The sequence below is a fragment of the Helicoverpa zea genome, chromosome 5 (genome assembly GCF_022581195.2).
Source record: "Helicoverpa zea isolate HzStark_Cry1AcR chromosome 5, ilHelZeax1.1, whole genome shotgun sequence".
Classification (NCBI taxonomy): domain Eukaryota; kingdom Metazoa; phylum Arthropoda; class Insecta; order Lepidoptera; family Noctuidae; genus Helicoverpa; species Helicoverpa zea.
In genome coordinates this window covers 2334825-2361014 of record NC_061456.1, presented here as the reverse complement: position 1 = coordinate 2361014, position 26190 = coordinate 2334825, and the positions used below count along the sequence as shown (strand labels likewise).

Sequence of the window (26190 nt, the reverse complement as noted above, 5' to 3'; positions counted from 1 at the left end):
ATTTGCCTGGTTATTTTCATAACATCCGCTCATGATATCCAAACATCGTGAAGCCGTAATAATATTGGGTATTCGAGCCCGTTTTAGACAATATTGGAACATCAAATTGATGGGCCAAATTTGTGAATCTGTAATTTGATTGGATTTCGAATTTGAATTTTGATGGACCTTTTTGAAAGACCTCTATAGAGCTTTTTGCAGCCATTCCGAAATATTTGGTTTCCCGTTCCAAAAAAGGGTCTCTCTTTAGTTACTTCGTAGTCATGAGTCAAAATTATCTTCAGAAAAAACTTGAAGTTTAAACTTTTTGGTCTCTTGACAAATGACTTTTTCATACTTGTCCACTTGGAGTGTTGGACAAATTGGTCTTTAATCTGCTTAATGGAACGGTGTCATCTCTATTGCATCCTCAAGGAGGATTCAATTAGTCACATCAGTGTTATGTGGTATAACCTTGGGTCGACGGTTACCTTGGTCAAATCGCATTATTTCGAGACCGTTTTACCTGTTTATACTTTCAGATATTCCGTTGTTATTTTCAATATGATTGCATCAACATTGTTTTGTTTTCGTCTACCCTCTTTATCTTCATTCGTTTTTGGGTCTCCACTAACGAGTGCTTCCTAATAAGGAAACGCATAAATCTTCTTGTTTTGTTTGATGTTTATTTTTCTATCGACGTATTTGTTAATGTTGCGTCTTTATTTACTTACATAACATGTATACTTACATTCTGATCTGTGTCTTCACGTACTTCCAATTCGTTGATTAATTCATAAAGTTTCATACGTAACTTCAATTCCTCGTAAATACTAATCCTTCTAGAATCTCTGGAACATTCCAGAGTTGTACGTCTGAGCCACTTGTCGTCCAGCAAATAGCTTAGTTGCGTACACAATAAAAAGACATCGGGCAACACCGGAAGCAATCAATTCCCGCCACAATAGACCCAATGTAGGAAGGTTAAGGATCAATCGAAGTACAATGCTAGTAACCTTCGTGTTCAGTTAAACTGATCACGGAGTTACTGCGTTCTAAGGAATGGAAGTGTCTTTGGTGATCTTTTTCTTTTCTCTTGAGAAAAATTTGCCACTTCTTGTTAAATAGTCTTCAATTATATCTTTGGCAAGGTTTGCGACTGTCATTTGTCATGATTTCCAAGTTCTAAGCCAATTCATCGAATTTTGTTATATTTAATAGACGATATAACGGGTGTGTGGAAGCCGACCCCAACATGATTGGGAAAAGGCTCGGAGGAGGAGGAGGATAACGGGTGTGTCGTTCACAATCACATTAAATTCTATCGCATATACTTTATGATATTCTATGGCGAATTGTAAAAAAATAACCTAATCCATTCAGTGGTTTAACCACAGGAGTCATTTTTCGTTTTTATAATTTACAACATCATGTGTAAAGCAGAGATAAAGTTAGGAGTATCGAATGTTTTGATCAGTTGACAGCTGTCAGTTTTCAAGGGAGAATTTCAGTTGTTTGTAATGTCTGACTTTTATATGGTGTTCTAATTTTCGCACATTTTTATTCTATTTACTTTGTTTGAAAAATTCATTTTTTTTATTTTTACGTATTTTTCTTTTTCCTTTGTGTTAATCGACATATATTAACGCATTTCATTTAATGTGATTATGAACGACACACCCGATATATTCAAAATACGCACAGGCATAGACGTGCTTATCTTAAACCAAAAAAAAATATCTTAACTTGTCCAGACATGTCTAAAAAACTTTTCTGACTTGATAACCTTGATTTTTTTCCTGTATCCTTATGGCAATCTTAAAATAGCACATTAGCCACGTGCAAATAGTTTGTTTAGAATTCAATTAGTTCTTAACAAAATTACAACGTACTAAGCCTAAATTAAACGAAAAGGTCACGGAATATTAATTAGCAGAAAAATCTATAATTAGTGACAGACCCTGAATTAGTTGATTGATTTTATTCAGTAATTAATTAAGTACGGACAATGTCAATCCCGAAATAGTAGCTGAAAATAACACAGTCGATAATGATGGCGACCTTCCAGATTTAGGTGAGCAAAAGGCGTTGAAACCCGCAGAGGAAAACCAACCTGTTACTATTTCGCGCTTTATTGAAGGTAAAATCGTTTGGGGCAGCGGTAAGCCGCGCATTTAGGCGTCCGCCCGCCAAACCGCTGCTGAGCAAATGCGCAAAACCTTGAACACAGTTTACGGCAAACTGCGGCGCCATTGTTGGTCGTTCGGTCGCCTGTGGTTCGTCGATCCACCGCGTGGAACGACCATCCTGCGACCACGAATACGCGGTTTCGTTGAAACGACGATAGAAAATGGACCTGTTATTCGTGGATATTGTAGCAATAACTGTAAAAGTCTGTGTATCTGCTACAATTGATTTTAAGGCTTGCTCTACTCTTATGGCCTTAGGTTTACCAATGTTAGCCAAGTTCGAAGCCCCATTCACACCCGTTTTTAAAGCCATCGATGGATTCGTTCTCTTTCACTTGTCTTGAATGTCAGCCTCGATAAAGATTGCATCATAATTTCATCATTATACCTGAAAGATGCAAATTAAAATTCAAAATTAAAATTCAGTACTTCCATCTGCATCATTTTTACAAAAATAAATAACATCTTCTAAAAATTGCAACAACTCAATTATGAGTATTAAACTCGTGTACAAATAAAACAACAAGGAATTAACATGTGCCTTGCAATAATGAAGGAAATAAATTAATAACTTGTGCAATATGCTGAGAAAACATATGCCATTCACGAACTACAACACTGAAATATACTTGTTAAGCTAGATGCAGCGCAGAAAGTAGGAAATAGCGATTTTATTTCTTCATACTTTTGTTGCTGGTTGACACTAACTTTCTCTAGTTCATCAGGTTATTACGTATTTTACGTATTTTAAATCAAAATATTCTTTCAAATCTCTAAGTTTCGTCCTTATTCTCATTAACTACAAATATTTCCTTTAGACCTCGTTCCTCAGAAATGAAACCTTAAACTTTTGCAGTAGGTACCTCATTCTTGTTTTCATAGAAATCCAAAACAAACAACAGCCTGGCATCAATAATGTCTTCTGTGTATCTAATGTCAATGTCTTCTTCAAAATCACATACAATTACACTTTCTCTCTCTGCATTATTTTTCAAAACAAGATCTTCCATATTTTTAATTACACTTTGTCTCTCTGTATTCTTTTTCAAAACAGTTCTTTCATACATCAATCCAAGTTCATTCCCGCTCCTCCCGTACCTTACACTACTGGCGCTCACACCCGGCGCGTTCAAGAATAGCCGCCGGCCAACGTGGTGGTTCACGTGTCCCACAATGCCTGCCACTTGTGTAATCCATGTCTACTACACCTACATGTGTTCGCCTGACCTGGGACTGGATGTGACATATGACAATACGGAATAACGTCTTCATTTTACCTTTTAAAATAATGTTGTTATTGATTCTTTTTGAGAGTTCTTTTTCCCATTCTTTTATGGTTTTGCGATCGTTGCATTTCTTTGAACTGTGTGCCCAGTATTATTATTTAATGAATCAAATCTTTCATTGCAAACTGTCTTGTCTTCTTTCTGTAGCTTTGTGATTATCATAGTACCTTCAGATTTTCCTGATTTTCATCATATTTATTCTCATCTTCATCATATTTATTCTCTTTATACATTGTTTCTTAACCTAACACAATGCTTTACCTATGATTGGTTTGCGAATTGAAATCGTAGCTCAAACATAACCATACAAATGAATTAATTACATTCTTTGTCTACTACATAAGACATCCTCGAAAACATTATTATCGTGCTTACTTTCTCCTCTAGCCATTTTAAAAGCAACCCCTGTAGTGTGACCTATCTTTCTAATTCGGGAGTTGAAATAATAGAACCGTCTGTTAGGGCTTTAATGGGCGACATTGGTAGTATAGTAGTAGTAGTTAAGCTTGAATATTTAATGTTATCCATAGTGGATTTACGTTCAACACGTGGTGTAAGCGTAGTAAAACTTGTAACCGAAATAACTAACCAAATATCGGTTGTCGTAAGGACTCTTCAAAGAAGTGAAGAGCATGAACTTGGTGTTTGATTGCATTCTAACATTTAACAAATACATAGATGCATTTTGTTGCTTAAATAAAATAGCTGAATTCACAATTTTCCATCAACGAATTTAGGAAACTAATAAAATGTCTGTAATATGATAGAATAGAATGATAAAGATACAAATGCGCTTGCCAAGCGAAATAGTTTAAATAGCGAATATTTTGAGCGATAGTTTATGAGACTTGTGATAGATGATAACTGTCTGACAAGATTGTTGATGTGTTCACTATGTGCATTTTGGAGTAGACGGCCACTGTTTTATTTGTAGCAATTGCAACTTTTTTAATCACTCTATCGTTTTTAATACTATCCATGTCATGAAAGTTACTGAGCAGGAAGATTTCAAAAGCCAGCCCAACATTGAAATATTTGTCACTAAATAATATTGTCTCATATCCCCGATTAGCATCTACAAAGTTATAACATACAACAAGATAAATTAATAGCAATGTAACAATATATTACCGTGAAGTGAAAACATAAATCTTTGGTACGAAGCGCGATTTATAAGGGGGATGCAAATATAATTTACTAACTACGAATAGTACCACAAAATATTATTTTATGTATGTAAAACGATTAGTATCTAAAGCATACTTGTAATGTCGTTGTAGGTGATTCATTTACCTCCATGGTGAATTAATGGGGGTTTGTGCACGATACGGATGTAATAAACGGCTATGGGGTTTGTGTCTATCAGTTTTTGTTTTGGTTTGTTCATAATGAGCTGGGTATGGGGTTGAAGATATATGCATGTATGGTGGTTTTCAGCATTTGAAATGGCACCTAAAGAAGTCTTCGCAGGAGTTTTCATTACTGGCAGTGTGGATTGCATAGCTTTGGTTATTAAAATGTTGGATAACTTATAAATAAACCTTCACAGACTTCAGTATTATTAAAACTTGAAATAGTACACGCTAGAGGTACATACATATATATCACACCTATGTCCCGTAATTTATACACCATAATGCATACAAATATTTTTGCTGCAATTCACACCATCAAAACTCCATCCAAGAAAACTGCGCCATATTTTTGAAGGCAAGGTATCATAGCACCATTAATTATGTGAACGTAGCGATAAGACTATCTAAGTAGGTCGCGGTTACGCCAACCCGAAATACATTTGATCGATCACGGCAAACAACCTATTTTGATAACTACTATCAAATAACGTTAATCGCTTCCCCATGGAAAGAACCATGGGGTTTTTGAGAACTTTGAATAGAATGAATGATTTTCACGTTATTCCGTAATGCAATTATATTATGAGAATGTAATTTTACTTTTGCTGAATCTAAAGAATAAAAAGTATATTTCTGTAGCTTTCAACGTTGGAGACAAAACGTCACAAATAAGGCGAAGGGTCAATGATTTCCTTTCAAAAGGGTACACCAATGACAGCTACTAATAAATATTGTAATAACGGCATCAAAATAATATTGACTCTCCATTCTCCTTTCAGCTGCAATAAATAAATTCAATATTATGCAATTCTTAATATTTATCACAGAAATCTCGTGACGGACGAGTCGTAAATAAAATTTATTCAGCCATAACCGTCGCCATATTTATTTTGAAATAAAACAACGTAAAATACTAACGTAAGAATTACAACCGACGTAAATCATTGCTGGGAAACAAACAATGAATTGTAGAAAATGTAAATACTGTGCGATATTAATGACTAGTCACAAGAAATGTGTTACGGATTTTGATATTCTGCCAAAAAGATCAAAGAACTGACCTTGAGGAACACATGCACTGATAAACACGCGATTCTGAAGCACCTTTGTATATTATATTACCTCTAATAAAAAAACTCATTTTTTATCAAGAATTTTCCTCACAGCAGAACAGTGCAGCATTCATAAAATGCTAGATTCGGAACTTCTAGGCCATACAAATATTTGTTCCGCTTGAAGCTCTAGTTCGCGTTATGAAGGCCGTGTCCCAATCCAAATATAGTTTAAAGATGTTTATTTCTTGATGTAAAACACACTATTTGTAGCTAGAAGTAAACTTCGAAATTAAATTCATACTTTTAATTAAATAATAATGAGAAATAAATGTTTGTAAGTTAAACAATTGTGGACGATAAATAGCAGTTAAGTGGCCGCCGACATTAGGACTTTACCAGCGGATTATGATCCAGTCCGTGTTAGATCCCAAAGACAATTAAATAAAGCCTAAAGCCAGTTACACAAAGTTGAACAAAAGCGATGTTCCCGGGCCGGGCAACTTGTGGCCCGGACAAAAGTCCTTTGTTTACGGCTAATGTACGGCTTGCTTTGTCATTGTGCCTGAATTTTGACTTATTGTTGGGAAGTGACGGTGTGTATACGTCTCAAATATTCGCAGTCAAAAATGGCTAAAAGCGCTCTCGATACTTCCATGTGAAAATTACTGATAACTTGAAATTATTAGTAAAAGTACATGAGTATAATTACAATTTATCATGACCGTTCATGACTCTTGAATATTTAGATAAGGTTTTCATTTCCGAGTTATTTTTACAATCGTCCTAATTTTAGTAACAAGAATTTAACCTTGGGTATTACCAATTCCCAACCTGAGATTACAAGACATTGAGTACAAATAAAAATACCATCTTATCCGCATTAGCCTTCGAGTCTACCTGATATCAAGTTCAATAGAACTATCAATAATCCCATTAAATGGCTCTTAACAATTGCGTAAACCTTCATAATAATAGAATTCAATAACATTAAATTTTTAAGCATCAAAAATATTATATTTCATATTTTTATAATTCAAAAGAAAAATGCATTTTGGAACGCAGCTGCTTCTAATTTTAACGAAGATTGAAATGCATTCAAAAAGTGCAACGAAGTGAAGAATATAAAGTTTTGTAAATACAAGTTTGAAAATGAAAGGTACTTAGTACATTTTTTTTAATAACTGACACTTGTAAACATACTATATCAATGTAGAAAGTAGCCTGTATTAATAAACTGTAGAACTATTAAGAATCCTATGATTACTTAACTATTATAGTTATCTGTGCCCTATGTCACGAGCGTGATAAAATGTTCTATAAAATTCCTCACTTAAAAATATTTTAAAATGTACCTAATTTAATGTACATTGTACAGTCGTAGTCTTTATATCTACGTCGGAATGCAAAAAGTAATTAATCTTTTTAAATCTCAAAAAGCGGCTAATCCATTACGGCGATGTAGCCTCCATTTGATTGATCACAATACTCGTTTGTTATAAGATCCCTTTTTCTGCGCTGGCATGATTATTTTAAATTAAAAAGTAAAGATTTCGTTCTACTTTTTAATAAAAAATAGGTTTGGTAATATCTTCTTCTAATCAAGTGAGCTTAGGTTTAAGCACCTAACAAGCTCTAGTGTCAGAGTTCTCTCAAATCCGCCTGACGGCCTCTGACGTGGAATTGTAACAACGCAATATGGTAACATGATTTGGTAATATAAAATTTAATGTATTTAGGAAATACTTCATACTTTCTATTTTATTTCTCCAAAATTAAATCAAAACTTCTATGTAACCAATTTCACAATGAGTCGATTGTAAAACTGGGTTATACTTAATAAGCAATATACTGGTAACCGATATAGTATATACAGGGTGCAGTCTACCGTGCGACCATCGCACGCCGCTCTGACCACGGAACCATACATCTTCACATCACTTCAATCATGCATTCCTATTTGTAACACCGTTTCACGTTTCGTTAGCTCTAAATTGATATTTTTTGTTAAGAAATTGCTCATGTGTTTTTGTTGCTCTATTGGATTAGAAAGACCATTAGATTCTGTCATTATGTCATGTCTTTATTTGAAGATGAAGTATCTTAGGATGTTAATCTCGTTATGTATAATGTTCATGTAATTCTCGGTAAAGAAAAACAGTCTTACTCAATAGCCAGCTAAGTATAGCCAAGCAACATTGTAGGGTACGAATTAACAGCGCAATCCAACCGGTAAACCGCTATTTATATTACAAACACATCGAATCACTGTAAATAAGCCTCATTATACCATGTAATAACTATATAATAACAACATCTAACGTGTAATTTTGAATTTTCTATTTCCAATCTTAAAATTACGAAGCGCAATCGGCTAGAGTTCGGTCGTTGCCGGTTTGAATCGGCCAATCGTGGAGCTCGATTTGAAAAAGGAAGACGCTGTTGAGATATATAGGCTGCATTACCGTTAATGTTCGTCGGTTATTACCGGCCAGTTTATTGAAGAAACCTTTATAAGGAATAATATTGGTTATGGTTCTAGTTTTGTGTGAAAGTGCTTGTTCGGAAACCTACACGATTGTTATATTATATAATGATCGTTATTATGTTTTACTAGTCTATTTTAATTTGAGTTTTGCATTTAAGATTTGTAGTAAATTTTTTAATTCTATGCCATTGCCTAGAGTTACTTACTTGTAATCTAAGAACATTGTTGCCGATTTAAATCAAATAACGTACAAAACAACAAAACAAACTATACATCTAGAGATTACAATCCTAACTTTTCCTGGACGGAATTCTGAAAATATAGGATCCAATTTCGTTCAATTCCATATAAGTACCTTTTAGTTGCGATCTTATTGCGGGTCGAGCCACAGAGCTGAAAAACGGAACAAAGTTATTTTACTTTTAAACATTGGATCTTCGATTAGATCTTTCATTTTAAAACTGTCGTTCTTTCTTGAAACTCAATTGAATGTATCTTTTTAATCATTGGTCACCAAGTCAATTCAGTTTGTTTTCCTCTCGTCTTTTTCATAATGACTCTCTCCTTTTCTTAAAGAATATCACACCAGAACAGTTTGTAATTTGAATAATTACAAATAAATCTTCTTTCTTCATATCCACACATCTATAAAATTGAAACCACGTTAGAAGGGCTACCACTATAACCTTCACGCCTTATATTTTGGTCATCTATTAATCACTAGATAACCTTTTCCGCGTATTTACTACAATTTGTCTGTCATTGTAATGCTCTCTAACTCATATCCTTCTTCTTATCAAGTGTGCAGGTTTAGTCACTCCTCAGCCCTCCCTAATGTCAGAGTATTCTCAAATCCTCTTGACAGTCTCAGGCTTGGACTTCTCCTCTCCCAAATTCCCCTTTTCTATTGCTAATCTCCCTCCTTCTCTTCAGAGCTACCGCGGTCGCAAGCCCCTCGGAGGTACAGCGGGAGTGGCAGGCGGCGGAGTGCCCGGCGTGGCCGCCGCAGCGTCTCCGAGCCCAGCGCCCCAAGCACCGGCAGCGCCGAGCCCAGCCCCGGCAACCACGCCCGCCATGAAGCAGGAACATCCTAGCCAGCCCATGGTAAGGATCTACTTAGTACTTTGTGTCAGGACAATGGGCATTGATATATGTAGGAGCCCGTCAAACTCTCTCAAGTATTGTTCAGTCGTGGACTGCTCTAATTGGAAATTTAGGAATAGCCTTGTCAGCCCTTGATAGGGTTTCTGTTTTAGTGTATCATAAGCTAGTCCAACTTCGTTTGCCAGCTTACGAGCCTATGGAGAGTCTTGGTATATTAGATGCCTTAATACTAAAAAAAGCTGTTGCAAGCCGTCTTACGCAAAAAAGCAGTTTCCTTGCATATATGTGAGTACTTTTTGAAGAGGCTAAAGCGCTATGGATTAGAGACTATTAATCCAATAATAAACTCAAGTAATATAGAACCTTCATCGTTCTAAACGACGTTATGCAGATAGGTACAATGCAGTTCCCGTTCATTTTGCTAAAAGGAAATGATAGATCCAATTTAGCTTCAAGTCAATCTTCATCTTGGACTTGATTAGGTTCTGCACAAATTAAGACCTAGGATGCACGTTAGTGGTTACCATTCCTGTATAACGAAATCATGCAATTTGATATACCTACTGGTAGCTACGTAGAGGTATGAAAGTTCCTTTAGTATTATGGCTCTTCAATTAATCTTAACGAAGTAACTAACTTTACTATGTACTTATCGACATTTTTATTTGCATTACAACCTTGCTGAGCTCGTAAAACATATTTTAACAGCTCGAACAGCGTCGTAAAAATGTATCTGTTTTCACATTTTGTTTGAATACAACTGCAATTATTGTGAATGGTCGCCATCATTGAGTTATTCAGTCCAAAAGTTATACCGTAAAATTAATACCGTATTAAAACAGTAGTATTCCACTTATAATTAAGTTAATCGTAATATTTACTGGCCAGTTGACATGTCGACCTTAAAATAATGACACATTCGCTCGCCTTTATCCACGAAATTAACATTTGTGAAATAAAAGCCGCTGCGAAATTGTGCCGTGGAACGGAGCGTTATTACAAGCGTTCACGAGGAATAACACATGATTATGGTTTTATAACAGTAAAGTGAGGGATTTGCATAAGTGTATCATAACGAGCCATTACCATAATCGTTGTCATTTAATGTTCGCTTTTAACAAGCTGCATGATTGCTTTATAAGTAATTATGGGGCCGGACATGGTAATTGTGTTTATAAACGTACGACAGGTTTATTTTTAACGATGGTTGGAACACCAGTGATGATTTGTACTTGTTTTAGTAACTAAATGGCTTTTATACGTCAGTAGTTTTAGCATACCTACCTAGTAAATTCTTAAATATTTCTATAGTTTTTTGCAACATTCTGTAGCCCATGAAAGCCATCTCGTAGTTTCTAATTTTCGCAATTGTCAATCGAAATTCAAAGTATCCAAATAAAAATAAAACAAAAGAGCCCAGAAACACATTGTTTTTTTTCGTGTTTCATCAAACAAAACTTTTTAATTAAACCTTTTTTTAATTTGGCTGATTGTTGTTTTTTAATTTGGTTTGTAGCCAGTGAAGGCCAGGTTTACAACAATTAGGTTTAGTGACTGGTACAGCTATCTCTTCCGCTACATTTGGATACGTAAATTGTATGTAATTAACTAAGTAATACTATAAGATTGCAGGGCTGTTTAATCCAAGGTACAAAATTGAAATAGTACAGAATTATGTATTCGAAAAACATAATTATAAAACTAAGTCATAAAAAAGGATTAAAGACCTAATCTCGAAAGACAAAAAATATAATACAAAAAGAGAAATAATGCCCGAAACTAAGTAAATTGAATTGTTAAATTTTCGTAGGTAAATGCGCTCAAACAAAGTTATTCAATTTGTTTGTTCCTTTTCGTTTGCAGTTGACAAAAACGTCTTTGTGACTGTTTTGATATAATTATAATTGAGTTTGTTTGGGCTATTGCTTTTTCAAAATGGAAGGGTAAAAATGGTCGGTTCAAACAAGGTTTTATCACGATACATTATAAAATTTCGTTGATTTTTTTTTGCAGTATTAACAGGAGCAAATATTAAAAAAAGAAACCAAAGAGGTCGTAAATCAAACTTTGTAATAACCTACATAGTTGTGTATTACGTCATTAATATTTCCAAGACTTGGTTATTTGAAGTTTGAAAACTCTAACAACGGGTACATTGAGAGCACTACGTCTAGTTCAAATAACTACTACTTCTATAACAAGATGTCAAAGTGGGAAATTTTTAATTTGCGCCGCGGCCCCCAACTTTGGCAATTTCAGTGCAGTAGGCGCCCAATATATGATATTCATTCGTACACTTTTCTATTTTATTTTAAAGCCGGCCAGTTATATGGCCGTAAGACTGTCGACTTTGCGTAATGAATAAAAACTTTTTTCATTTTAAAACAAACATTTTAAATTCAAATAGGTGTTCTTTTTTTAGACTTTACTTTTTATTTAAGTTCCTTTTTATACGTTTTCTACCATTTTCATGTCTATTTTTCTTTAAAAACTGTCGATAAAAACCTTATATTATAAAAGGAAATAGTATTAGGTATAAGGAACCTCTGTTAACAACAATTTCTATTAGAAACACAGACAGTTGTAACAAATAAATTCAATTTGAGTGTGACAATGTACGGAATGTCCATTCATGGTAGAAATTGGCAATAATCGCCATAGTTATCAGAGAGCGCATTGTTCAGCGATATAATTCATTAATAACAACAAACACGATAAATTGTCCTTTATTGTCTGTTATTGCCCGATAATATTATTATTTGTGGAGTATTTATTTACCTTTTATTGGGAATATAAACTTCCGAATAGAAGCTTATAACATTCGGATATATTTAGACTCACCTTTGTACATGGCGTTAATAAATCTTGAATACGAAAATGACGCTTAAATTTTTCGCAATATAAAATCTGACCAAAAAAATATTCCCTTGCCATATTTTTAAATAATTATCTTTTATCTCCTTACCCATAAATTCTCCATCGTATGGGGAGAGATGGCGTATAATTGTGTTCATTTATGTTCACAATGTAATTACGTATAGCGCTGTAATTTACGGTAACATTGTAATTGGGTATCTAATAAATAGAGGTTCACCAAGCTGCTGTCGCGTCTATTCGATTATTGTGTCTTTATTTCGAATATCTGTAGTACCTATGTAGTCTGTATTATATTAAGATTGTGTTGTAGTTACTAAAAAAATGTCCCGCAATGAAATAACAAGCTTCTTAAACCGTTAGTGCTTGTAGCATTTTAATGTCAAGTGCTCAAACTATTGCCCGTGTAAAGTTTCAGAATTATAAACATATTTACTTATCTACAACAAAGCCCAATCTTTTTTGTGTCTTACAATATTTGCTTCCGCACTCATTATTTAGAAGTATAGTTTATAAAATAATAGGCAACACAAGGCCTATCACACTACATATCACAGGTTGACAGGTACCATGGAATAAGTAATCAGTCAGAAAGTGCCTAAACACCGCGCCCAGTAATGCTCGTAAACAAGAATAACCTCGTTATAGAATCTCATTACGACGACATAACAAAGTTTTAATTACGAACGACGTACGTACGTCGGCATGTTAATAAAATATTACTCAACTTCGTAAAAGGCATCCCCCTTCGTGCTGAAATTAAAATCTTAGAAACTTCAACGAGTTCCGAAGAAGCATTACATTATAATTTGTTGCGTAACATATTTACTTCGTCCTGTCGACGCTTAACATGCTTAAGTTTTGTAATTTAATAATTTCCTTTCTGTAAGAAAGCGTTATTAGAAAAAAAGTACTGTTATAGCGTTTCAGGCTGTGTCTGTTTTCATTTAAAACAAAGGCAAACTTTACCTTCAAGAAAATTACTGAGATTTCATTAAATTACTTCAAACATGTGTTAGAATTACAAAGTCCTCTAACAAAATAGTAAAGTACCTAATTCGTCATTACACCCAACGGTTGGTCATATAACTCAGTATGACGCTAACACAAACAGTTTGACGGCCTCGGTCATCGTGTGATTACGTTAGGGCAGTTCACACGATACATAATGTAGTAAACAATGCTTGTAGCCTCGACATACATAACACAATATTAAATGACTTGTGCGCTAATTATCTAAAACGGTATGACTATTGTAAAAATGCGGTAAGGACGACGGCGGTTAAGTTTAACTTATTTAAATTGTTTATGGATGTTAAACGTAGTAAAATAATGTTATATCTGGCTGAATGAAAAGTATTCTATGACCAAGGACTGACCAAGATTGTTTCTATTGTTCATTGAAATAGAAGTACAACGTTACAAAAGCAGGATAAATCGAAAAACTAATTAAGTACATAAATAAATACGTTAAAATTGTAACTGAAAAGGTTGTGTACCAAAAATGTAGAATTGTACTGGTTTTGAATAATAATTTAAAACAGTGTTTTGTGTTGTTGCAGGCACCAATGCCATTCTACGCGGGAGATCCAAACCGCTTCCCGACGGCGTGGCAGACAGATCCGTCTCAAGGTAATATCACTACAGATTTATAATATCAGTATATTAGTACCTAACGGTATATTTAATTATGACTGTCGAACTTCCTAAGCAAAATGAAAGTTGTCTCTACAGCTATGTAATTATCCAGCATTGTGATTTTTTTCATCCAATATGATTTTAAACTCTGTATGTAATTGAGCGGTGTCCCAAAATAGCATCTTTATTTTACAGGTTGGCAGAACCAGTTCATCCAGCAACTCCCCACACAAACTGGGCAGACAACGCTGGACTACCAGGGCAACCACACAGCGTACGCTACATCGCCGCACTACCAAGCCAACACCACGTACACCGTCCAGAACGTCGCCACCGCCTTCGACGCCAGCAATAACACCTACTACCAGGCTGGCATCCAGTCTGTACCTGCCCAGCGGCCGCCCTCCAACCGCGGCGCCTACACACCCGTGCCATCGCCTAGAGCGCCTCACTACGCAACAGATTACCAACAACAGTACGCTCAGGCAGCAACACCCGGTGCTACATCTGGCAATGACTCTCGACCAGCCTCAGCCGCATCATACCAAAATTCCGTTCCAACAACAGCAGCTGGCTACACTGTCAGTCAACAATCTTACGATCGCACAGAATACTCTCAAGAACATCAAGAAGAATATTCCAACCCTGAAAATGGGTCGGGAGATACCAGCAACGAAGGCGAGAGACAAGAACAAAATACGCCTAATGGACAGCATTCGGGAAACGCCGAGCCTGGATACCTGCAGGGGAGCAACGGTCCGCGAGCTTCACTCGATTGTAGCGGGTATTCGGGCGGCTATAATAGCGGGCAGTACAGAGAGAACGGGCAGCCACAGAACCAGAATGAATGGCAACAACACCAGTGGCAGCACAACCAAAGAATACAGAACCAACAGTTGCAAAACCAACAGCAGCAAATACAAAACCAACAGCAACAGATACAGAACCAGCAAATGCAAAACCAACAACAGCAGTTGCAGAATCAGCAGCTGCAGAATCAATTGCAAAACCAACAAATGCAAAATCAACAGATGCAAAATCAGCAGAGGCAGCAGGACGATGAACAGCAGATGTTCTCGCAATCAGACAGGGTGAACTTAAACTCGAGACTGAAAACGATGATATTAAACAAACAGAACCACACCCGGGACGGCACTAACACACCGCCGGACAAAGGTGACCCAGGGGAAGGGCCGCCTCGGGTTATTGACGATAGGAAGACCGGAGGCGTCACTGTCAATGACGATAGAAACACTACCGGTCATTTTTTATCGTATAGCCACCATCTCCGAGATAATTACCGCTTAGGCGAACAGGCGTATTCTGTCGCTGGTAATTATTCACAAAACACCCAAGCCTATGGCGCGGGTGAGTTCGGAGGTGGTGGCCACCAAGTATGGGAGGGGGGGACAGAGGTCCCAAGAACTTTTGATAAACACGCTTCGACCAAGAACGTAACTAAAGCTCCACAAAAGTTGCCGTCTTACGCAGACATGAGAGGACAATACGGTACATACTCAAACGTACCCTATGAAGCGCAGAAGTATGCAGAAGTTTATAGTAATGATAGTAGTTTAAGTTATACTCAACAAGATAGTAAGGATTTTCAATCAAAAATGCTCATTGGACCAGTATCGGAGATGAATCAACAAAACTGTAACCCACCTAGGGACACAAACGCACAAAGAAGAGCTTATGAAAGTAGGGAAGCATATGACGCTAAATTTAGACATCCTTCGGCACCTTTAATTCCTAAATTGGAGATGCCTGATACCTATCAATATCATAAGGATGATAGATTATTAAAAGCAGAGCCACAGAGGCTTATAAATCAGGCTACATATCTTAAACCAAATGAAATGCCTATCAATAATACGTACAGAGAGTTTCCGAACGGCGCAGCAAGGCCGCAACAAAATACCGTTCTGCCCCCGATATCGACAATCAAACAGGAAAATTTTGGGCAAAAGCCTCAGTCTTATCAGAATTTCCAAAACTTCCCTTATTCGGAACCTGCAAAGCGACCAGAGTCGGCTGAAACTTTCGCACAAATACCGCGAATGCAGGAAAATATGGGCTTCCAAAGATACCATCGTAACTTCACTGATCCAAAGAATAAGGAACCAGAAAAACCTGCTGAGAGAACTACCACAGTTGATCCTAAACCACCGTATTACATAGAACAGATAAAGTCTGAACATTCTCCACCGGGGCACAAAATATACAAAAACCTGCCTTACAATCAGCCTCCAAGGAACGAGCCATATCTTTACCCGGGAGATGGTGGACCGGCTTCTATTAGAAACGAGGTTGGGTATTCATGTTGTCGCCAAGGATCTACTAAGAAACCGCCACCAGAACATTTAAGAGACGGCGCTTGCCCTGGCCTTCAGACTAAAGATGAAATATTAGAGGATGACCCAGATGCAGAAAAAATTGATCCTAAAGCTCCATCAAAGCCCGGCACTCCAGTTCCTGATTTAGCAAAACCTAAAGAGAATCAGTTTAATTATTCCAAAGAGTACCTGGAAAATCTAGAAAGGTTACGAAATAATTCTAGAACCGAAGTTCCTGATTGCAACTGTTTTCCGGCTGATAAAAATCCTCCGGAACCGGGCAGTTATTACACTCATTTAGGTAAGTGAAATTCAGTCAACGTACCTACTATTGTCTTCAGATAGGAAAGTTCAATAATTCTTTTATTGTCGTGTTCAGGGGCTGCATCAACTTTAGCAGAGCTAAGGAAGGATCTAGAAGCTCGAACTGGCTTATCTGGCAAAGAGTTAAGGATAGAGAAGATCTGTTATACCGGGAAGGAAGGGAAATCGGCACAGGGCTGCCCGATGGCTAAGTGGGTGAGTGTATGGATCCCAAAACTCATTCTTACTAATCAACACTTTAACCCAAGCAAATATTTAACAGTGTAAATATAGTGAACATTTAAACTGATTCATCTTATTCTTTAGCAATGAATATTTTCTCAAACCTTAATCATATTGTTACAGGTAATAAGACGTGCAAATTACACAGAAAAAGTATTAGTAGTAGTAAAATTCCGAAACGGTCACAAATGTGCCACCTCCTGGATCGTCGTATGTCTGGTTGCCTGGGAAGGCATTCCGCAATCTGAAGCTGATCTGGACTACACACTGCTGTCACACAAGCTCAATCGATACGGTCTTCCAACTACCCGCCGGTGTGCCACTAATGAGAATAGAACCTGTGCCTGTCAAGGTAAGTATTTTCGTCACATATACTAAACTTTTTATATGGCAAATGTGAAAAGCTGAAACTCTGATTAAAACATTTTGAAAAAAAACTCTTTAATTGAAAAACTACTTTGTTGTTGTTCAGAAAAGTTTTTCATGTTTGTCATGTGACTGTAGATTAAATGTGAACTAAAATACACTCGATAGCAGACCATACCAAGCAAATTTATAATCAACAACTTCTAAAAATTCCTTACTATCTTCCAGGCCTGGACCCAGAGACCTGCGGTGCTTCCTACAGCTTCGGATGTTCCTGGTCGATGTACTACAATGGATGCAAATACGCCCGTTCAAAAACCGTTCGCAAATTCCGTCTGTCTGTGAAGACTGAGGAAAGCGAGATAGAAGAACGCATCCATGTGCTGGCTACGCTACTCAGCCCTTTGTACATGAACCTTGCACCGAAGGCCTTTGAGAACCAGATTCAGTTCGAGAAGGAGGCGTCTGACTGCAGGCTTGGGTTTAAGCCGGGACGACCGTTTTCAGGTATGTAGTTCTTACTACTTTAGGTAAACTAACTGCATAATCCGTAAATGGAAGAGGTGCTGAATGGAAGAGATGTAGCAATAGGACCACCCATTATGTACTTTAATTAGTTCTAAGATCAAAGTTGTAAAAATGGGTGTACCTAATAAAGCTTATCTATCTATCTGCCAAACAATCATGTATCTTTTCACCACATTTTTGTTATTAAAACAAACAACAACATATCTCAAAAATGTTGATGTCTCATTCCAGGAGTTACAGCATGCATCGACTTCTGCGCCCACGCCCATCGTGATCTCCACAACATGAACAACGGCTGCACCGCCGTCGTCACGCTCGCGAAGCATCGCTCCCTCACCAGACCGCCTGATGAACAGCTCCATGTACTGCCTCTGTATGTCCTGGATACCACTGATGAGTTCGGCTCCAAAGACGGACAGGACGAGAAAGTGAAGAGCGGAGCCCTTGAGATACTCGATAAGTGAGTGGTGATGTACAAGTTTTATGACTAATTTCTCTAAAATTTGCTTATTTACGATACGATAGATGTAGCTTTTTACATACAATGACTAATAACATTTTAAATTATTTCCAGGTATCCTATGGAAGTACGAGTACGATCGGTCCCGCTGCAACCATGTCGTCGTCACGGCAAGAAGAGAAAAGATGACGAGAATTCAGAATCAAACACATCAGCTAACAGCAATAATTCCCAGAGCCCTGGTAATAACCAGAAGAAGTCTCAACAGTCTCCGGCGCCTAGGACTCCTCAGCCGGCTGATGCAAGGAATAATGCAAGTCCTCGAAGTCAAAGTAGCGCGTCACCCAGAGCCATCACACCAGCACTCAACCAATCGAACCCTTCAGCGTTCACTAATAACTCACACTACAACTCCGCATTCGTCAACCCTAATATGCAACACCAGAACCCAGGACTTATCAATCCCAATTTAGGCAACCCTGCGTTGTTAGACATGGCGACTATGATAGATAACTTTACGGATGCTCAGCTGCAAAGCAATCAGATATCCAGCACTGTATTAGACTCGCCATACAATCCATACGATCAAAGTTATAATTTACACCATCAGAATGCTATCTATAACCCAAACCATGTATCGCCGATAGTTGAAGGCAATCCAATTCAGAATCACCAGAATCAAAATCCTAATCCGAATCCTAATCAATTGCCAAGTTTCGCCGCTGGATTACAGAAAAGAGAGCAACAGTTCCCCAACCAAATGGCGCCTCAGAACCAATGGCCGGACTTCGCTAACACTGAATTGTTCAACAATGTTGTTAAAGAGGATCCTGATTCTACCACTGCGCATTTGAACGTTGCTCCTAATAATTACAGCCCAGATTCAAGCAGGAGCGAAACTAATTCAGATCCAATGTTGCCAAAAGTTACCCCAGAGCCTGAGAAACAAAATCTAATAGCTGACATCACAAACAAAATTCCTGAATTTGACATGCCCACTTCTCCGCGATTGACTGAGATATCACAAAACTCTCAGAGCACGCCAGCCTCTCCAGCTCCTTCGCAGATCCCAGAACTCAAATCACCGAACAATGAATTAATGAATTGTGATGCTCGTAAAAGCGTATGGAAGTCACCAGACTCTAAAAATTGGGACCCAAAACCCAAAGATCAGGCCACACCTGAAAACGAGAACTCATTATTTAGAGTACCCAAAGCAAGACCTCCATCTAGGTCACAGCATACTAATCCGCCCGAAGCCATTGAAAATTCGACTTTCCTAAAACCATATCCGCCTTCAGACAGGCCGCATTTAAGTCAAGGCTACGAGCACAGGAGTCCATATGACAGTAGATTGAACAACACTGCGCCCCAAACATCCACTTCCCAAAATAACTTCACGATTAACCATGAGGAACAGAACATGCAGGCGGCGGCTAATAAACAAGTTCCCGAGTTTGCTGGCAACAACTTCCACCCCGTTAATCAGAACACTTATGGCAATCAGGCACAGATACAAAGTTATGGCAACTACCCGCAGGTTGCGAACGCCTACTCCTTCCCGCCGAACCCGTACGGACACTACAGCCCATATGAGAACACGTACAATGATTACAACAGCTTGGCGTATTACAATGCTGAGAAATACAAAAGGGAAGAGCTTCTCAGGAACCCACATTGTTACAACTCCTATGGGTACCAATACAATCCAAACTTTGCTCCTAACTTTTATCAAAATCCAAGTCCAAATTGGTGTCAGTCATCACCAAACTGGTGCATATACCCGCCACCATTTTCCATTCCGTATCCACCCGAACCGCCAAAAGCTGAACCTATTGGCGAAGTTACTGAATTCACAGAAAACTTAGATTGTTTCAAAGACGGTCAGATGGGTGGCGTCGCTATAGCACTGGGGCATGGAAGCGTTCTGTTTGAATGTGCGAAGCATGAAATGCACTCTACAACTGCAGTCAAAAGTCCAAACAGAGTTAATCCCACGAGGATATCTCTTGTGTTCTACCAACACAGGAATTTGAATCGTCCCAAACATGGTCTTGAAGAATGGGAGGAAAAGATGAGGTTAAAGAAACTGGGGCTGAATCCTCCGACGCCGGGTACGCCAACGCCGGCGTCCGCGGCCGTGTCCCCGGCCGGCACGCCGACGCCGGAGCGCGCGGAGAAGGCGTCGGCCGGGCTGCCGCCGCTGTCGGTGCTGGTGGAGGCGGCGGCGGCGGCGCGGCGGCGCGGGGAGGTGCGGCTGCGGGCGGACACGCAGACCACGATGTCGTGGACGACGCTGTTCCCGATGCACCCGTGCACGGTGACGGGCCCCTACCAGGAGTCGAGCACCTGACGCAAGCTCGCGCCGACCCGCGCGAACACGAACACGAGACGCTCCGACGTCCCTTCCCTAGCTATGTAAGCTCTATGTTGCCTTTCGATTTTAGAAGTCTTCTAATCGTCGATTAGAGCCGTCGTGCTTTCCAATATATTTTGTAGTTCCTCGATTATGATAAGTATTGTGTGCGGCACGGCACTGGTCCGCTGCGCTGCGCGGTTGAAAATCCAGCGATTCCTTTATGCATTTAAAAATTGGAATTGAGTACCGTTTGTAACTGAAATATTTTTTAAAACGTATACCGAGTGAGTTTTAATCAAAGATGTAACTTTAAGTTTTAATTTTAAATAGTGTTTATCGCATTTCAGCTAGTCTTACGTTACGTTAGTATCGATTGTGTATTTTGTCAAAATGACCGTAATCGTGTAGATTTTTTTGTATATTCTTGTCGTATGTTTTAAGTTAACGATCGTTGACCCGACCACAGAGCGGTTAGTTTAATTTTAACAGACTATTGCTGTATAAAATAGTGACGTTAATGTAGGTTTTGTCTGCATATTTTGTCGATGTTTTTTTTCTAATTAAGCGCATAATCGAAAGTTTTGTGCGACACAATGATCTCATAAACTACTAACCCTACATTATGTAAAGTTTATCAGAACAAAAGTACAAAACACTACATTGAGAGCGGTCGAAGGGCCGCGGCCGGCGTCATGGCGCCGGCTGGTGGCGGATACATTCGGCGGTCGTGTTTATTCATATTTTTGTACCTTTGTCTGTCAATTAGTTGTTTTATTTAATTTGTAATGTTAATTACCATTCCTGTCATTCTGAACATTTGTTTTGGCTTATATTTTAATGGATTTAAATATGAAATGAGGGCGATCGCGCCTTAGTATTTTACCACAAAGATACGAGTGCTTTTCTATTAGGTTAAGACGTGTGTATTTTTAACTTTTTAGAATATTTAACTTATTTATATTGTATTACGTGAACCATTATCGTATCATTTTCTTTGTAATAATTTTAGTGTTACTGTAGACATTAATATTTAATATATTTGCTTTACGGCTCGATCATTAAATTATTACAGGTTGTTTTATGCATGTTTCAAGATCGCCTTCTTTATTTGTCAAATCGAGTGCCTGTATGTTTGGCTATAAATATTAATTGATATTATATGATGAATCTGATTTTTCGACTATATTATTATAAATTGTGACGTTATTGTTTAAGATTTGCGATTGCATTATACGAACATTCTTCTAACTTAGTGACGATAAAATTTTATAAAATTAGATACCATACAATAAAAGATGAATAATAAATTACATACGTTTATATAAGATAGAATATTGCAAGGTTAAAAAATCAATTTTCAGGCGCTTGGAAAGATTATAAAGTAGGCATATTATTGAAAATGAATGAAACCATACTGATGAATAGTTATTAATATATAATTAGAGTAAGGAAAGTTTGTTTTAAAGATTAAACTATTGATATAGTTTATATTTTTTACGTGTACGTATTTATTGAATGGTAAATTTATTGGGACGAACGTGAAAATTATTTATAGGTACAAGTTTTGGATATAACAAAACTTATAAAAACTAAGCAATAATAGACATCGGGGTCTATGTACATTGTAACGTAGGAGTGAAAAATATTAAAATTAACGAATGGTGCGATATTGTCGACGGTCTTATGGTAACGCTTGACGTTTTACATACCGAAATATGCCTAAATTGTATTCGGATATTATTTGTGTATTGCATTGGTAACATGCCCTGTTATTCTTGCCATTAAACAGTTGCCAATCGTTGTAACTCTTCAATTCTCAATGCATTGTGTGAAAAGACATATCAGAAGCAATCACAGTATTTTTAAATGGTATACACGTAACAGTACAGTTGGGATATTTGTAAAACTTTATAGAATCATAATTGCAGTGGCAAAGATTTGACACCAAAAGGTTTAAATTGTAAATTGTTGAACAACCTCATTTGTATGAAATTGTATCATTTAGGTCACATTAGAAGCCTGTGATATACATTAACTGCGAGAGTGCTTGAATGTATGTCTTTCTTCAGTGTGATTGACTCGTCTGAAGCATTATTGCGAAACTTGAATACTTTTCAAAACCAAAAACGACCAGTATTGTCAGATTGTAACCAAAAATGTGTTTTTTTTTATGTTATTCTTATGATGTGGGTATGGGTTTATTACCAATGTCGTTTATAAGAGTGTTAGGTCGCGGGTTCAATGCTCGCCACGTTTGAGTTAGGCGAACTTATTGTGTAACAATATTTTTATTGTCTTCTGCCAAAACAAAAGAGTAATCGAATGTGTCATGTAAATAGAACTACCATTATTTATTAATACAATTAATTTAAAAAACTTTCTCTTGTTTCATTTGTTTTGAAAACCTATTATTTCTAATCATAACACTGCAATCACTTTACACATCTAGTAGGTACACTACTTACAAAACAAATTTAAAATGTGAGTGCCATTTTGGCCTCAATAAACAATAACAGCAAAAAATAAAACTACTTATGTATAAGTAAGCACTTAGCACCAGTACTCAAAACTAGTAATAAGTATTGTTTTTGGAAAGCTAGTTCCTTTCAGGGAATTCAGATAAGGCAAAAATTATGTGATTACGAATACGTACTTATTTACGGGGCGGGGTAGTCTTCACGGAAAATCTGACCACCAGTTACCAAAGGCTCTGGTATTAATGAATTATGGAAGACAGATCAGTCCCAACATGCAAAGACAGCTGCGGTATATTACACTTCAGTCGTCCCTCAGTTACAAAGTCAAAGTCAAAGTAATTTTTTTTTTCCCTTACCTTTGTTAAATAAGCAAATTAATGTTATAAAATGCGGAAAAATATCTTGCTCATTTTATTAATTATTTAAATAAAAATAAAAATAATAATTATGTACGAGGGCTGCCTTTTAAGTTGTGTCGTTTGAAATAAGTATAGATAATCCAATAGGTTATTACCGTTTATTATTTTTTTAAGAATACTTAGCGATATTTAATGCACTTTTGCATGCATTCAAATCAGTTTTTAAATATTTATTCCATTCCAAAGTGGGGGTAGTCAAAACGGCCGATTTGTATACGTCAACAGCTTCTTCAGGTGTGCTGAAAGGTAGTCCACGAAGAATTTTCTTAATTTTGGTTAATGTATTAAAATCATTAGTGCTTAAGTTACAGCTGTAAGGTGGATGATCCAATATTACAACATTTTGGGAACTCAAAAACATCGGTGTTTGGCGGGCGGTGCGCGAACTTGCATTGTCATGGTGCAGTATCATTCGAAGTCTTGAATAGTTTTTTCTAAATTCGGTGATGACTTTTGGCAAACAAACAATGGTATACGAGTCAGCGGTAACCATGTCGCGATATTTTAGTACAATAGTGGCGACACGATCACCCTTTGCCAAAAACGAGATAACCATTTTTTTTTTAAGTGCTTTGCGAGCGTACGACTTTGGTCGGTTTTGGCTCGTCTTGGAAGACCTAGACAGCTGACTGCTGCTTAGAATCCGGATCATAAGCGTATATCCAGGACTTGTTATCACTAACTATATCATAGACCTGCTTTGACTCTCCTCGGTCGAATCGCTGCAGAGTTTGACGTCACCAACTTACTAGGGCTGTTTCTTGGTCGTCGCTAAGAAAATGTGGTATCCATGGAGAGATCATCTATCTTACGCCAAGTTCTTCGTGTAGGATATTTTTGACTGTGGTCCCTGAAATGCCCACGGATGCCTCTATTTCACCATATGCTACATGTCCGTCTGCGAGGATTAGCTGCCGCACAGCCTCGATATAAACTTGCATCATGGCGGTTTTTGGACGACCTTCACGAGGCTTGTCACTGAAGCTAGAGTGCCCAGGTTGAAATTCTAAATATCAGCGTTCTGCGGTCCTAAGGAATGGTGCTACATCACTAAATACAGAATTAATCTCTTTCTAGTACTGAAGTCGCGACAATCCCCTTTTAAAGTTGTAGAAAATTATCGCACTCAAATTTTCCTTACACATTTCCATTTTTGCAACCGACCTGTCACCTTTGAATGGACGATACAATAAAACTATTCGACCTATTTAAAAACATTCTTTTGTTTTCGAATTCTAAATTCAAAAAGATTCAAATAGCATATATATATATTTTTAAAAATCGCGGGAGGTTACCAAACGACAGAACTTAAAAGGCAGCCTTACGTAGTACCTATTGAAATCAGGCATTGACTAGTAAATTTAATAAAACAATTAAATAGCTCACAGCAACTCGGGACTAGGTTACTTCTTACTTCACATAATAAAAACTGAAATTGGTTTAATAAATTGTATATTTTTTATTTGTATCAAAATATTACATAGGTACCCTGGTTATTACAGACAATATTGTTAATACTTTAATACAAAATATTTTTTTTATTAAAATTATATCTTAAGTCTAGGTAGGTATATGTATCATATTCAATACTTCATCCATAGATTCGTACTAACAAATGTAAAACTGTATATTTTGGAGTATTCAAAAATATAATACAATTAAAGCAACTACTCCTATGATATACACATAATTATATAAAAATATAAACAGACTTACTTTACTAGTTCCTAAATATATTTACTTGGAGCCTTAAGTACCTACTTGTCACATTTTTCTCTTAATAACTAATTTCATAATTTGTCTTTTATACCTTGAGTTGTCAAATGGTAACTCTGTGTATTGTATGATTCTTATCTGTATGATATTAAATGATACCAAAAAGCATTCATGAGTATTTCAAGTCGATTTCAAACAATTAAAAAAGCTTTATATACCTACTAATTGCTAATTCTCATGAAAAACAACTAGGTCGGTAACATGCATGTTGGTAGACTGATTCATTCTCCTGAGAAAATTATTTAATAGTATTACAAGGAATGTAATTGTGGAATATAAACAGATCTTCTTGAAACGGAATAGCTTTTCACATTGACGGAAAATCCGCCAACGTGAAAGCGCCGTTAGCGCTAGGGAATGCAATCCCGATCCCGCGGGATCCCGATCTCGCGAGATCTCGTGTAATTTTTCGGGATCAATCCCGACGCATCATATGACGAGATCCCGTTCGAGATTGACGGGATTGGGCGGCAGTGGTCAGTGACGCAACACACACACAACCAAGTCCTTTTGCACCTGTATATACGTCCACGAGCTTAGAAAAATTAGAATCTACCATTAAAAAAGAAATGGATTTGCTTGAGTGTGGAGGAACAAGGGGGCGATTTTTGCAGTTTGCATATAATAATTGCTTCGCCACGCTGTTGCCAACCAGCGTTGAGTCGGAGAGGGCATTCTCAGCAGCGGGGTACATTGCAACGGACATTAGATGCCGTTTAGCAGATGAAACTATTAATACACTTTGTTTTTTAAGGAGTCATTTTCAAAATCACTCTTTTTACTAATTCCCTTGAAATAAGCTTATTGTTTTGATTACCTAATTTACCTACGTTAATTTCCTTGCAACCTGATTATTATTTAGTTGGTAAGATTAAAGAATAAAGGTTTTTATTTTCTTTCGAGTAATATGTTATTTTAATTAACCTCACTATCACAAACAAGCAGTTATCAGACATAC

The 26190-nt window shown here is 37.2% G+C and overlaps 1 protein-coding gene across 2 annotated transcripts in view; it reads left to right on the top strand.

Annotated features, from left to right (window-relative positions):
• The window catches only part of LOC124630237 (DNA N6-methyl adenine demethylase), a 105178-nt gene extending 83044 nt beyond the window's left edge, over positions 1-22134 (top strand). For both annotated transcript variants that reach the window (XM_047164008.1, XM_047164007.1), the window contains 8 exons: positions 9283-9453; positions 13890-13959; positions 14161-16602; positions 16681-16820; positions 16971-17199; positions 17442-17720; positions 17973-18201; positions 18316-22134. In XM_047164008.1, coding sequence (XP_047019964.1) covers positions 9283-9453; positions 13890-13959; positions 14161-16602; positions 16681-16820; positions 16971-17199; positions 17442-17720; positions 17973-18201; positions 18316-20554 — 5799 coding nt within the window. In that variant the 3' untranslated portion in view covers positions 20555-22134. The remainder of the gene's footprint in view (positions 1-9282; positions 9454-13889; positions 13960-14160; positions 16603-16680; positions 16821-16970; positions 17200-17441; positions 17721-17972; positions 18202-18315) is intronic.
• The last annotated feature ends 4056 nt before the right edge of the window (positions 22135-26190 follow it).